We start from the raw sequence: 12,847 nt of genomic DNA on the forward strand, positions 1-12,847 counted from the left end.
ACCCCTTCACACGCCGTCAGTACTTTGCTACGTATCATTTAATTCAGGACTGCTCCAGAAAATTTGCATGACTGTGAAAGGGAAAAGAAATGAAGAATTTTATTTTATATTATTGGAAACACAATCAGACCTGAAGGGCTTAATGCCAATAGAAACACAATATTCAACTCTGAATGTTACTTTGGCAAAACAGAGAAAAAATAGATGCAAAAAAAATTTAAATAATTAATATCAAAGCTAATAAAAGGTTTAATATGTTTTATTATTTATTGCTGTAACGCTCGTCTATTTGTGATTTCTGTTGCATTTGTTTAGTGATTCACAAGATGTTCGTTTTCGGTCACATTTTGTGGATTTTTTTTTTTGCCATGTTTCAAATTTCTTCCTCTCTGATCCTGCATGAGTACAAACTGTCAGCTTGATTTACATAAAAAAGCGTAAAAAATGTTAGAAAATACTAAAAGAAATAGCATCTGAATTGTGCTAAAAACAAAGATTAAAAATAATAACATGGTTTAAATGTACTGTAAAGCTTTGGATCGGTGTGTAATTTTAATGTAGAGATGTAATAGTACTCTAGGAATCCAACATGGCACCAAGTTATGCAGAAATCATAAAAACAGCTGTTTCTCTTCCACAAATAAAGGCAGGATCTGAAAAGGTTTAGATCAAAATGAAGTCCAACAGGAACAAAGAATAATTGCCTTAAAAGTATAAAAAGAATGGAGTGCTGTAAACCCAAAACACACAAAACTGACGGACTCTTCCAGGAAAATACCACAAAGACACAAAGTGGCCACAAAAAGGCAGCAGATATGCAAATCAACCCAAATGTTCAAAAGAAGCCTGAAAATGGAGCATAATCGATCTGAAGACGAACATTAGGGTTTTAGGAGAACACAAAGGGATTTTAGAAGCACATGAAAAGAGACAAAAGTCAAACACAAACCCAGAGAAATGTCCTGTCGACACATAAAAATGATCAGAACAAAGGTGAAACACAAACGGCTTTAATTTTAACTTCATATTTTTTTGTGACGACCAAGCTGAAGGGAAAACTGCTGGTCTGGGAATAAAAAAGCAAACAGAAGTGCAGTCGAACACCTCCACCGCGCCTCAGTCTTATCAAGCCCGTGTTATCTGCGGCGATGGCGTCCCGTCAGCCTCCAGAGTTTCTGCGTCATAAATCTATAACCCTGACAGGCCCCGCCATTGTTTAACCACCAAACATTATGTAATGGTCTGCAGCCACTGCTGGCTCTGCCTCCGACATGAAAAACACAGTCAGCCTCTGCGGCTCCCAAAGCCCTGCTCTGCTCCGTGCATATAGATTGAACATTAAGATATGAACGCTTGGCCTTGTAAGGCAGCGAGCGCTCAAAGTGCACGTGTGGTTTATCTCAGGGGATGAACTTTACACAGTCGTTCTGAGCTCTTCATGTTGTCGGGTTACAGTCAACGAGCTGACTTTGGGGGTATGAAGCAGCCTGGATCGCTTTCTTTCAGAAACAGAAACAGTCCCAGCTCCAGGTGGAGGAGCTTAAGTGGGTTAGGGTCTTCTCCAAACAGGAAGGCCCAAAGGTGATGGGAGGTTGAAGACACAAAGCAGCTGTTAGTAATAGAAGAACGGCTGAGCCACAAAGCACCACAGTTATTTATCAGAAGGTATACCATGACCCCGGGGAATACTCAATTCTGATTGGCTGCATTAAACAGTCATAGTGGAGACTGCAAAAAGAAGTTCTGGTCACACAAATGTTACTGCGCTTCCCTAAATGCCAGTTGGTAACCGGAACAGCAGATACTTGGAACAACTGTTTCTACTTCAGAGGCAAAGTACTTCAAATGTGAGGAAACAGACAATTGTCCGATTTTTTTAAATCACATTTAATAACTGTTATTGTAATGTTCCAACATGTTGCTCTTAAAATAATTTGATTTTATTACAAAACATCCAGTTCCTAACTGTGGCTCATCTCAAAATTGTGGGACAGCGGATCTTTCAACAGCTGTGGAGTTTTAGCAATAATATTTTATTCTATAAATTCAACACAAAAACCCTGAAAATGATTATTATTAATATTAGGAACATAATCAATTGTCATACGTTGTTTTTTTTCTCAGTTTCCCAAGCGATTAATCAAAAAGTGGCCCAATGTATCGGATGTCGCCATATAGAACTGCTTTTATAGGTAGAGCAGTTTTTCTAATTGGATTCTACAGCAATGTTGCCATGTCTAAAAGGAGAAAAAAGACATTTTTCCTCCTTACATTTTGGATCAAATTTGCTGCAGCCGGGGAATCTTATTTGACACTTAAGTAACCGTGGTATAAGCAGCATAATGCTCAATTATCCCTTACATCAACTCTGGTCACAAACTTTGAAAAAATAAAACAACTAAACTGCCATCAAACCACTTCAAGAAGTCCGTCATCCAGAACAGACCTGGAGGGAAGTTCTTGTGGAGTTGAAAGCAACAAATCTGCTCCTGTTGGGGAGAAGCTGTCGCGGTTCCATTACATCAAACCAAAATGTTTGGAGCTGCTTCTTTCCAGGGTCACTGCAGTTCATCCGCCTCCATCAAACCGTTTTCTCTGCATCTGAATTCTAAACTTCTAAAACGGTGGAACAACCTCCTGCACGTCCCATGTGGGACAGACCGTAACAGTCAAACGTTCTTCTGCTGCTGTCGTTGGTGATGGTGGCCCCACCAGGGAGGAACGGCTTTGAATGGCGCCTGTGGCCGCTTTGGTTGGGTCGCTCTGGCTGAAGGCTTCATGTAGGAGATGCTGCGACTCTGCTTTGCGTTTCCCACCTCTTTGTCCTGACGCTTTACTGCAAACATCTGCAGAGCCTTCCAGCTAAATGAGTTGCTATCTGCACGCTGGCGCTGCTCCGGAGGGAATTTCACAGACTCTGGTAGTGAACCGGCAGCCGCTTGGGGTGGTCTGGGTGGTTGATAAAGACGCCTCATGGGAGCCTTCACTGGGAGATTTACAGACTACAGGAAGCGGGGTGGAGGCCTGGAATCACAGAGGGAAGATTTGTTCCATCTGGACTGGAAGTGGATGGAAATTCCTCAAGAGAAGCTGGAGAAAGAAGGCAGAGATGAGGAGACAAGAACTTCCTTGGAACACCTGCTGGTTGCCATGTTCACAGCTGGGAATTTACCGAAAGGAATTGTTCATAGTTTGCAAAAAAGAGGATGTTGGTCCGTCTGTGAACGTTTTCAGAAGTTTGTCTCAGCAGATGCTGAGGAATCGAACGTCTCCTCTGGGCTTCAGCTTACCTTCTCTGCAAACGTGCACGTGACCTCACAAGCAGGTCCGGGCAAAGCCGGCAGAGGATTAGGACCATCCGGTCAGATGTAGCCCATTAACGTATGGATTTCAGAGGTCAAAAAGCTTAATAAAGACACTTTTCTAAAGTTAAGCTGATGCTGGGACAGGAAGTAATGAGATCCTGCAGGACAATCACGTCTGCTGCAGTGGAAACATTTCTGCAGGAGGCTCTGAAATCTGATCATAAATCGTTAAAACGGCTGAATTTACAGCTGTGAGAGCAGAAACTGAAGTCTGCACACCATGATGAGGAAGAGTCTTCACTTGGTATCAGAAGAAACCTTTAAAACAGGTTAGAAGATATGAAACCAGGGAGTCACAAAAGCTTCTGAACCAACAGAATCTTGTTTTCAAGAAGGCTCTGCTGTGCTGACAGGGATCAAAGTTAAAAAATGTTTGAACATTTAAACTCATTTCAGCTCCTAAAACCAGAGACAAACAGAAGGAGAAGAATAAACAAATAGATGGAAGAGAGATTCTTCTAAGCAAACGGATCCAACAGATTCAAGATGAGCTTTCACAGCGGCCTGAACAAAATCGACTTTCCAATTAACTCAATTTACTCAATAAGCTCAAACTCTGAACGATGCTTCTCTCACCACACCGAAAACGGAAGAAACACCCAACCAAGCTAAGCTTAATCAGTACCAGTTCAGTCCAGATCCCATGAAAGGGTTTCCGGTTTAAATCACAACCCTGAGTAAGCAAAAGGCCCGCGTAGGCCTGTCCTCATTTCACATCATCCCTTTATTTACACTTTCTCCCCCTAGCTTACAGCCCCTCCCACCCCTAACCCAACATTAGCTGCGCATCAAAAATGACAAGCAGAGCTATCGAGACGCACAATTTAGATCCAGATTCCAGCTCAGACGAGGAAAACAAAGACGTTCATGGATCTGTTGGTCTGGCAGTGGCTGATCAGAATGGAGTGGAACAGCTTGTGGCTCCGCCCTGCGTATTTTTTCCACGTCCCAAATACAATCTTTTTCGAACTGCATTTTTTCATCAGCTCCTGATTCACAACGATTTGAACAAATAAAAACTCAGAAATGCAATTTTAAGATCATTTTCTTTCTATATGTCCTCCATCATCAGGAAAGGAGATTGGAGTGGGTTTTTTTCCAACACTGCAGCTGATTTATTCTAAAACTGTATAAATACCAGATTTAACTTCTTTGTTTGATTAGATAAAATGTCCTCTTTGTTAAAGAAGTTGTCCTTGTAAACACGGTAAATGCTATCCAATTATTTTCATGGTAATAAATTATGACATTTAGAAAATTAAGATTTTTCAGAAACCAGGATTGATCTGGAATCTTCCTTTGTGATTGTAAAAGTTAAAAGTTATCAATTTTTTTGAAAAATTCCTCCATGTGGCTCCTCGGTGAGTTCTTGTTTTCTCCTATGAAGTTGGAGGAGGGGTTGTGCGCGCGCGCTCTTTTCACGAGCCTTTAAAAGAGACTTCAGAGCAGCTCAGACAAAAACTACTCGCAGCTGCACGCCACGATGGGTTCAGTTCAGTTCATTTTTTTATCTGATTTGAACCCTTTTTCTGCGGTGATTTCACGCAGACCCTGGAGCTGGTGACCGTTACGCACAGACACGCGGGCAGCTCCGTGCGCGCAAAGTCTGGAGCTGGACACCGTTACGCACAGACACGCGGGCAGCTCCGTGCGCGCAAAGTCTGGAGCTGGTGACCGTTACGCACAGACACGCGGGCAGCTCCGTGCGCGCAAAGTCTGGAGCTGGTGACCGTTACGCACAGACACGCGGGCAGCTCCTTGCCCCCGGAGCACAGTCGCACCATGCTCTTCCCGTCGGACAGCCTTTGCAACTTGACGGGTCAGAACTGTTCCCTGAACGTAACGCAGCAGCTGGGGGGCGTGAAGAAGAACCATAGCGACCCGTTCGGACGGAACGAGGAGGTCGCCAAGATCGAGATCACCGTCCTGAGCCTCGCCTTCGTGGCGGCGGTGGTGGGGAACGTGAGCGTCCTGTTGGCCATGCACAGGACCCGGCGGAAACTGTCACGCATGCACCTGTTCATGAAGCACCTGAGCCTGGCGGACCTGGTGGTGGCCTTCTTCCAGGTGCTGCCGCAGCTCTGCTGGGAGATCACCTTCCGCTTCTACGGGCCGGATTTTCTGTGCCGCATCGTGAAGCACCTGCAGGTTCTGGGCATGTTCGCATCCACCTACATGATGGTGATGATGACTCTGGACCGCTACATCGCCATCTGCCACCCGCTGAAGACACTCCAGCAGCCCACGCAGCGCGCCTACATCATGATCGGCTCCACCTGGGCGTGCAGCCTGGTCCTCAGCACCCCACAGTACTTCATCTTCTCCCTCAGCGAGGTGCGCCCCGGCTCCGCTGTCTACGACTGCTGGGGCCACTTCATGGAGCCGTGGGGGCTGCGCGCCTACATCACCTGGATCACAGCTGGAATCTTCCTGCTGCCCGTGGCCATCCTGGTGTTCTGCTATGGATTCATCTGCCGCACCATCTGGATGAACATTAAGTACAAAACCAGGAGGAAGCGCACGGACGCAGCTGAGGGCGCCACCACGAACGGCGTCCTGAGCCGGAGTTCTGTCAGCAGCGTCAGCACCATCTCGCGCGCCAAATTACGCACGGTGAAGATGACCTTCGTGATCGTGCTGGCCTTCGTGGTGTGCTGGGCGCCCTTCTTCACCGTGCAGATGTGGTCCGTGTGGGACCAGACCTTCTCCTGGGACGGTGAGCTACCCTCTCCTCCACAAACTTACCCCAATATATAAAGTAATAAGTACAGAAACCATTTATTTTATCATGTCCACGATTATTATTCGAGCATTGAAATGTTTTTGCACCTTCGGGGTGTTGACCTGAACATTTCCATGATGGTTTTAAGTGGAACATCACCTTCAGGGGTCTGGAAACTGGACTGGACTCTAGCTTGCAAAGTATTTCTGCCAAAATGAAGCAGAAAAGTGTCACTTTCTCTGGACAAGTAAACTCTGTTTTACCTACAGAATTTCTGGGCAACATTAGCATTTACGTCTTGATTTATGTATTTTGTGAGTAAGCCATTCAGAATTGATGAAGTCGAGTTTTGCCCTCCAGCCTCCTTCTCCGTATTACGACTATTGACCAGAGTAATTCAGCTTCAGGGGAACAGAGACGGATGGAGGAAACTCTGTTTCTCCGATTACATTTCATGTTATTGAACTCCTGAGGAAAACAGGTGAAAACAAATCCGCCTCATTAGAACCAAATTAAAAATGCATGAAACATATTTCAGAATGTCCACTCGGAGGCTCAGACTGGATCCCAATCTGTGCTGTTTGCTTTTTTCAGTTGACTTTTTTTTCCAGGAACTCTTTGTTTTTATCTCTTTTAAAATGTGCAAACTTCAACGAACAGTTTTAAAATTAAGGATGAAATATAAAAAGGATGTATTTTACAAAAATGATTGACAATCAAATCCATCCACGTGTCTTTTAAGTAATTGAAAAATCTGGGACTTCCTAGAAAATCGTTTTATGATTAGATTCACGTGTGAAGCCTTGAATTATAAAAATACATACATTTATGGGATGTCCACAGGAGAGGTTTCTATATCTGTCACTGGAACCTGTCGAGTGAAATATACATTGTAGTGTAAATGCTAATACTATAGAACACAGACAATCAGTTTTTACTTTTTTTTAAGGAAAAATGATCGTTTCATGGAAAAAAAATCTGAATTATCCCCCTCACTATCAAAAAGTCTAGTCGAAATGTTTTAAAATCTTCCAAATATTACAATTCCCAGAGCCCCGCCCCTTCACATTTGGTATCATTGAAAAGCCCCAACTGTCCTCTGTACCAAAAGGCCTTTGTTCAGTAGGATGCAGTGACTGAGAGATTTTCACGTCTAGAAATTTCCTTTACAGATGATAAAGAGTTAAATATATACAATACAAAAACAGCTGAAGTCCATTATTAAATATGACACTTTTTTAAATTCTTTGATCGTCTTTTAATTGGAAGAAACATCAGTGTTATTGGGAAAAAACAGTCGTACCATTTAAAGAAAAAAAACCTGGAATAAAGAAACACAAGAAAAAGCAGCTTTTGCTCTTTTGCTTTAGAAATTAACTCATTTTCTAATTTGCCGACAGTTTTAAAATATATCAAACACCAAATTTGAAATATAGAAAAGATCCAAATTTACCCTCAAATTTAAATGTTTCAGCATTTAAACAAACAATGTTTTGGTTTCATTGAATAACATTTTACTTTCTTGAAATAACATTTGTTCGATTAATATCATTGGAATCAACATATTTTTTCAAATGCATTTTAAATTACATACTGATTGAACAAAATATAAAGTGAACAGTTTGTCAAATTTCCCCAAACCATTTTGTTTAATTTTAAAAGCTTTCAGATTTTTTTATGAACTCTTTTCAAGATTATTATAGTTAGAATAAAATTATTTTAACTAAACGTAAACTCGTTAAACAGCAGTAATCTGTCATATTTATTATTCCAAATCCATTTTGTTTGTTTATGAAAACAATTTTCACACAAACATTGATTTCAACTTAACAAAATATTTAACTTTTATGAAAACAAATTAGGTATTTCTGCTTAAAAAACCCAGAGATGCTGCTTTTGGTAAAAAAAATACAAGAAAGTGTTCCAGTGGAACATCTATTCCTGCATTTTGATATAATGTAGGTGAAGATTGATTTAGAATATTTCCTAAACCCAAGATGTCATAAATTTATTCTTAAAAATAGATTAGTAGAACTTTCCATATGTTTACCACCAGAGCAGAAACCTTTAGGGTTTTGAATGTTTTTTTTATCCCCTCCTAAAACATAAACCCTGCATGATAATTGTTTAGATGTAATTCTTTAGTGATTTGTGCATCGATTGGTCCAGTTTAATTGAATCGGTTAATTCAAAAGGGGCCCAAGTCCATGAGGTTTGTTTTTCCAGGAAATGATTTTACTTGCATAGCTTAAAGGGAGGCTACACCAAATGATTCATACTTTACCAAGATTTAGCACCAGTTCTTAGCTTACAAATGCTATAATATGAAGCACCTCACTTTTATCATTTCAGAGGACTAGCAAACTAAAGTCTCTGGACTTGGGCCCTTCTTGAATTAAACAGGGGCACTGCCATATTGGATATTTAGTGCTGCCATCTATGGGATAAAGCTGAACCCATGCAAGAGACGCCCAAGTCCAGGAATTTGGCTTTAATGCATTTTAAATCTCAAGCATAGTCAATACATTACAACGGACTTGAGGCTTTTTTTGCACATAATCAGATAGCTTTTCCTTTGAAGACCATAGAACAATGAATATCTAAATTTTAAAAAATTTTGGACTTGGGCCCCTTTTGAACTAACCGATTCATTCAAAACAAAGCACGGCGAGGGCCAGCGGCGGGAGCTGACCGTGGTGCTGACGGGATGTGATTTCTGCTCAGTGCTCTGAATGTGAAGAAATTCAATGAAGCGTGGGTTTACGCGTTCTGTGCATGCATTTATCTGTACTTCCTTGATTTTAACGTGGTTCATTTGTGATACATCTGTCAAAATCTCATGTAAAGAACCACAACTTTTCACATTTTTTCCACGTTAATTCACAAATGGACAGTTTATAACCTGCAAATTTTACAAATTCTGTGTTTTGTTGTGGAGCATCTATAAAACATTTCTGATTCTCCTGCTCGTTGTACCAGAGGGTCTTAAGTGGTAAAAGTTCAAATGAAGAAATGTGTTCCCTCTGAGCGCCAGGACCATAGACTGGGTGTGGACAAACATTCATTAGACCTGTCAAACGAGCTTCTGTCTGGCCTCCGCTTGGGAAAAAGTAAACACTTGAATTGGGTCAACATCTCCGTGTTTTTCCTGCAGACTCTGAAAACACCACAGTGACGCTCTCTGCTCTGCTGGCCAGCCTCAACAGCTGCTGCAACCCCTGGATCTACATGATCTTCAGCGGACACCTGCTCTCGGACTTCTTCAGCGGTCTGCCGTGCTGTCGCCGCCTGAAGATCCAGCTGCACCAGCAGGATTCGGACAGCAGCGTCCGCAGGACCACGCTGCTGTCCCGCCTGCAGGGCCCGCGGCTTTCAGAGCCGTTCAGAGACCTCAACCTCACCGGTAAAAGCTGCCCACAGGTCCCGTCTGCGTCCTATCAGACTGATTTGTCACGAGCAGAAAGCTGAGGAACTCCAGGACTGAAAGCAGGATGGAGGGAATGATCTCATCTGTAGTTTGTTTTCTTTGGTCCATTCCAGTGGAAAGGCTTAGCCTGCAGGATGCAGAGTTTTAATAACTCTTCATCATGCCAGACTGTAGATTTTGGCAGCCAGATGGTGTCAAAACAAATGTAGTGACTTCAACTGGAGCTAGTGGCATGATGGAGCTGCTTGGACAGCTCGGCAGCAGGCCTTCCTCTTCTTTACAGTACCTCATAAACGTTTTAACCTCTGAAGCTAAAGGAGACAGTAATCCAGCCTTACTACTGTGGTGCTCTCATATAGAAGTTTAAAAGCTTTAACAGAGGAAAGCAGTGGAAAATCTCACATGACACAACATGAGCGGAGGTCCAGAGACGATTTCAGCAGCCAGAACGAAACTCTGGTAACAGAACTAAGGACACACGCCCACCTGCTGACCCAGCCTGGAGCCTGTCAATCATGCTCGGAAACCTTCACCCTTGGTTCTAATATTCTAGAGAATCCATCTCCTTCTAATCAAGGTTCAAACTGTGTGGATGGCATCTTCTCAAAGGGATGTTGACCCTCCTTCTTTCTGACCACCTCTTCTTCAGAGGAACATCCCCATAACAGCTCAGAAATGACCTATGATCCCTTTGATCACTGAACTCTCTATGATCCAGGATTTTTCTGTGGTCTTGTCAGGATCTATAATCCCTCTGTGATCTAATTTTTCATCAAAATCAAACAAAATACAACTAAAAACTTGGCTTAATGAAGTTTTCTTCATAAAACAGATTTTAAATGTTTAATTTTACCCCAAAAAGGGGGATTTTTTTTCAATCTAAAACAATATGGAAAAGAAGAAAACACACAAGAACAAAACATCAGGTCCAAAGTCTCTAAGTGAACAGAGACACTTTTCTGAGCGATCCAAGAAATGGTGACCACAGAATTCTAACCTTCTTCCACAGTAGCATGCATTAACCCTCCATGTACCCCACTGGCTTTATCCCTTACATGAGAAATGACAGCTTTGGCTTTGTTCTGGGTTAGTTCTGTATGAACTACAAAGTCGCACACCGATGACATCATAGCAGTGCAGCATCCACAGAAAATCATTCACGCGCTAATTTTTCTTTATTTAAAAAAATCGCGATGGTCAAATTAAAATGACTCCTTACTAATTTAGATCTCTGTGATATTTCAATGATAACTTTGTGATTGACAATCTTTCCCAGGTCCTTCCATGATTTGTGATCTTTCTATGATTTATTATTGTTCTCTGATCTGTGATCTCTCTATGATATTTGAATTCTTACTGACATATGATCTCTCTGTGATCTTTGATCCTTCCATGATCTCTCTGTGATCTTTGATCTCTCTCCAGCATGTCCTGGGTTTCCATTGGAGCCTCTTCCCAGTAGAACTTACACCTCAATAGAAAATCATCCAAGTAGCCTTTTTACCAGCTTTTCAAACCTTCCATCTGATCATTTTAATGTAAAAGAGTTTTCTCCCGGTGAAGAAAACTGTTTTCTTTTCTTCTCTGTGATCCTATCTATTACTTTTTATGAAGAAGGCTCACAGCTACAGGGGACAGAGGCAACAATTACGGTCTTCTGCTACAAACTCTGCATTATTGTAGACGCTGAACCATCAGTCAACCTCTTGCTTACATGAGCTCCTCCTCCTGGGGGAGGACCTATTCCTAGATCTGAAAGAATAAGTCCAGTTTCTCTCCTGGGGTGGGATTATTGAGGCTTCACCATGGAGCCAAGTACCTGAAGACTGGATATAAATCTATGAGGTTTTTTCCTGGCTCCACCTGCAGGAGCCCCAAGGTGGGGGCCTATCTATTTTAGTTCTCTAACTCATTAACAACATTGATTGTCAGCCAACTTCCATGACTTTATCTCAGAAAACTGAACATTATTTTTAAGCAGCTTGTTTTGCCTGTTTTAAAAACCTCCTTTTCACTTTTTTGTCTTTTTTTTTTGGTTCTGACTTAAACGTCGTCGTCTGGCTAAGTTTGAAAAATTAAAAACTTTATTTCAAACATAAATGGTTGCAACATTTCCAAAAAAATCAAATAGCTTAAATAGAAATTTACTATAAAGAGTCAAAAGTACATAAATTGAAAGTATTGGGATAAAGGAAATGTAAATAAATGTGTCATAAAATCTTATTTTCCTTAATGTTCTTTAGATCAGCATTTGAACTAGATCATACATTTCATCCTCCCACTAGTGGGGCTGTGGACAAGAATAAACCTTTGGCGGGTTTTTTTCAAGGTACTTTATTCTTTATCCATAAAGGCCGTGTCAAATATCCGCCGTGTACTTTTTCCTCGATTCAAATATGGTCATTCGTGAACATACGTGTAAAAAGGGAGAAAAGTATTATGAATGGACCACGTTAAAACCACAGAAGTACGAATAAACCACGCAAAGAACACATAAATCAACGTAGAACATGAACCATGCAGGACTATTGCGCTGTTTATATTTGATTCATGAGTGATTTGTGTGTCAATTCCCCATTTTTAATGTGATTTGTGCGCCGCATACACGATATAAAAGATATACATCGGTGGTACACACATGAAAAGTCTGTTAGACATACGTGGAACGGTCGTGGAAAAACACAAATTTGCATATCAATCTGCAAAAATCAGACAGTTGCATAAGAGTTATGTAATAAATGTGTGTATCACGCATGTACTACGATGGACCGAACCTTCATACGTGGAAAATGCGACTAGCTTAAGATGTGGCTGTGTGACACTGCCTTTGGAAATGTTGTCCTCCACTAAATGTTCTTCCTGTTCCCCCAAAACATTTTCCAGGTTGAATCTATAAAGATATTATTCTGTAAAGTTTTGTTTCCAATGTAAAGATGTGTGAATATGTTGTACATAATGCCTTGTTTTTGCATTTGGGGTCAATACCGTGATGTCCGAGGTGACGTCGTGGTATAGTGATCAGTCCTGTACCGCTCTGTCTGATTTGGCTCCAAACTGAGATAAAGTTTTTTCCTCCATCATCACAGTTTTATTTCTGTTTCATGTCTGCAGTAAACATGCAACACCAGATCATTTCAACCACAAATGGAGTTTTGAATAGGAATTAACCCGAGAGGGAAAAATATTAACAAGAAGGAAATTAGAGGACTTTTTTTTTTATTGTCTCGATGGAAACAAGAAAAAAAACCTCCTAAAGTTTAGGAGACCCAAGCAGACTGCCTCCCTACGCCGCAGCAGCTCTCTGTCCGGCCTCCTGGGGGCCGCCGTAGCGGG

General features: G+C 41.6%; 1 protein-coding gene and 1 long non-coding RNA gene across 3 annotated transcripts; one reads left to right on the forward strand and one right to left on the reverse strand.

The window, feature by feature from the left end:
* Nucleotides 1–996: 996 nt before the first annotated feature.
* Nucleotides 997–5,621, reverse strand: LOC110017624. Its single transcript, XR_002293079.1, has 2 exons — nt 5,541–5,621; nt 997–3,090 (listed from the first exon to the last, which is right to left on the reverse strand). It is a non-coding gene; the product is annotated as an uncharacterized LOC110017624 (long non-coding RNA).
* v1ar1 (arg8-vasotocin receptor-like) lies at nt 3,090–12,594 on the forward strand. 2 transcript variants are annotated; one of them, NM_001308985.1, is given in 3 exon segments: nt 4,827–4,925; nt 5,091–6,081; nt 9,242–9,904. In NM_001308985.1, coding segments are annotated over 2 exon segments (1,248 nt in total). In that variant the 5' UTR covers nt 4,827–4,925; nt 5,091–5,147; the 3' UTR covers nt 9,556–9,904.
* Nucleotides 12,595–12,847: the final 253 nt, after the last annotated feature.

The sequence above is a fragment of the Oryzias latipes genome, chromosome 23 (genome assembly GCF_002234675.1).
Source record: "Oryzias latipes chromosome 23, ASM223467v1".
NCBI lineage: Eukaryota > Metazoa > Chordata > Actinopteri > Beloniformes > Adrianichthyidae > Oryzias > Oryzias latipes.

Coding starts and splice junctions, on each gene's coding strand:
- v1ar1 (XM_020713990.2), top strand. CDS start 5,148: ATGCTCTTCCCGTCGGACAGCCTTTGCAACTTGACGGGTCAGAACTGT. Junction 6,082..9,241: donor CCAGACCTTCTCCTGGGACG/GTGAGCTACCCT, acceptor TTTTTCCTGCAG/ACTCTGAAAACACCACAGTG.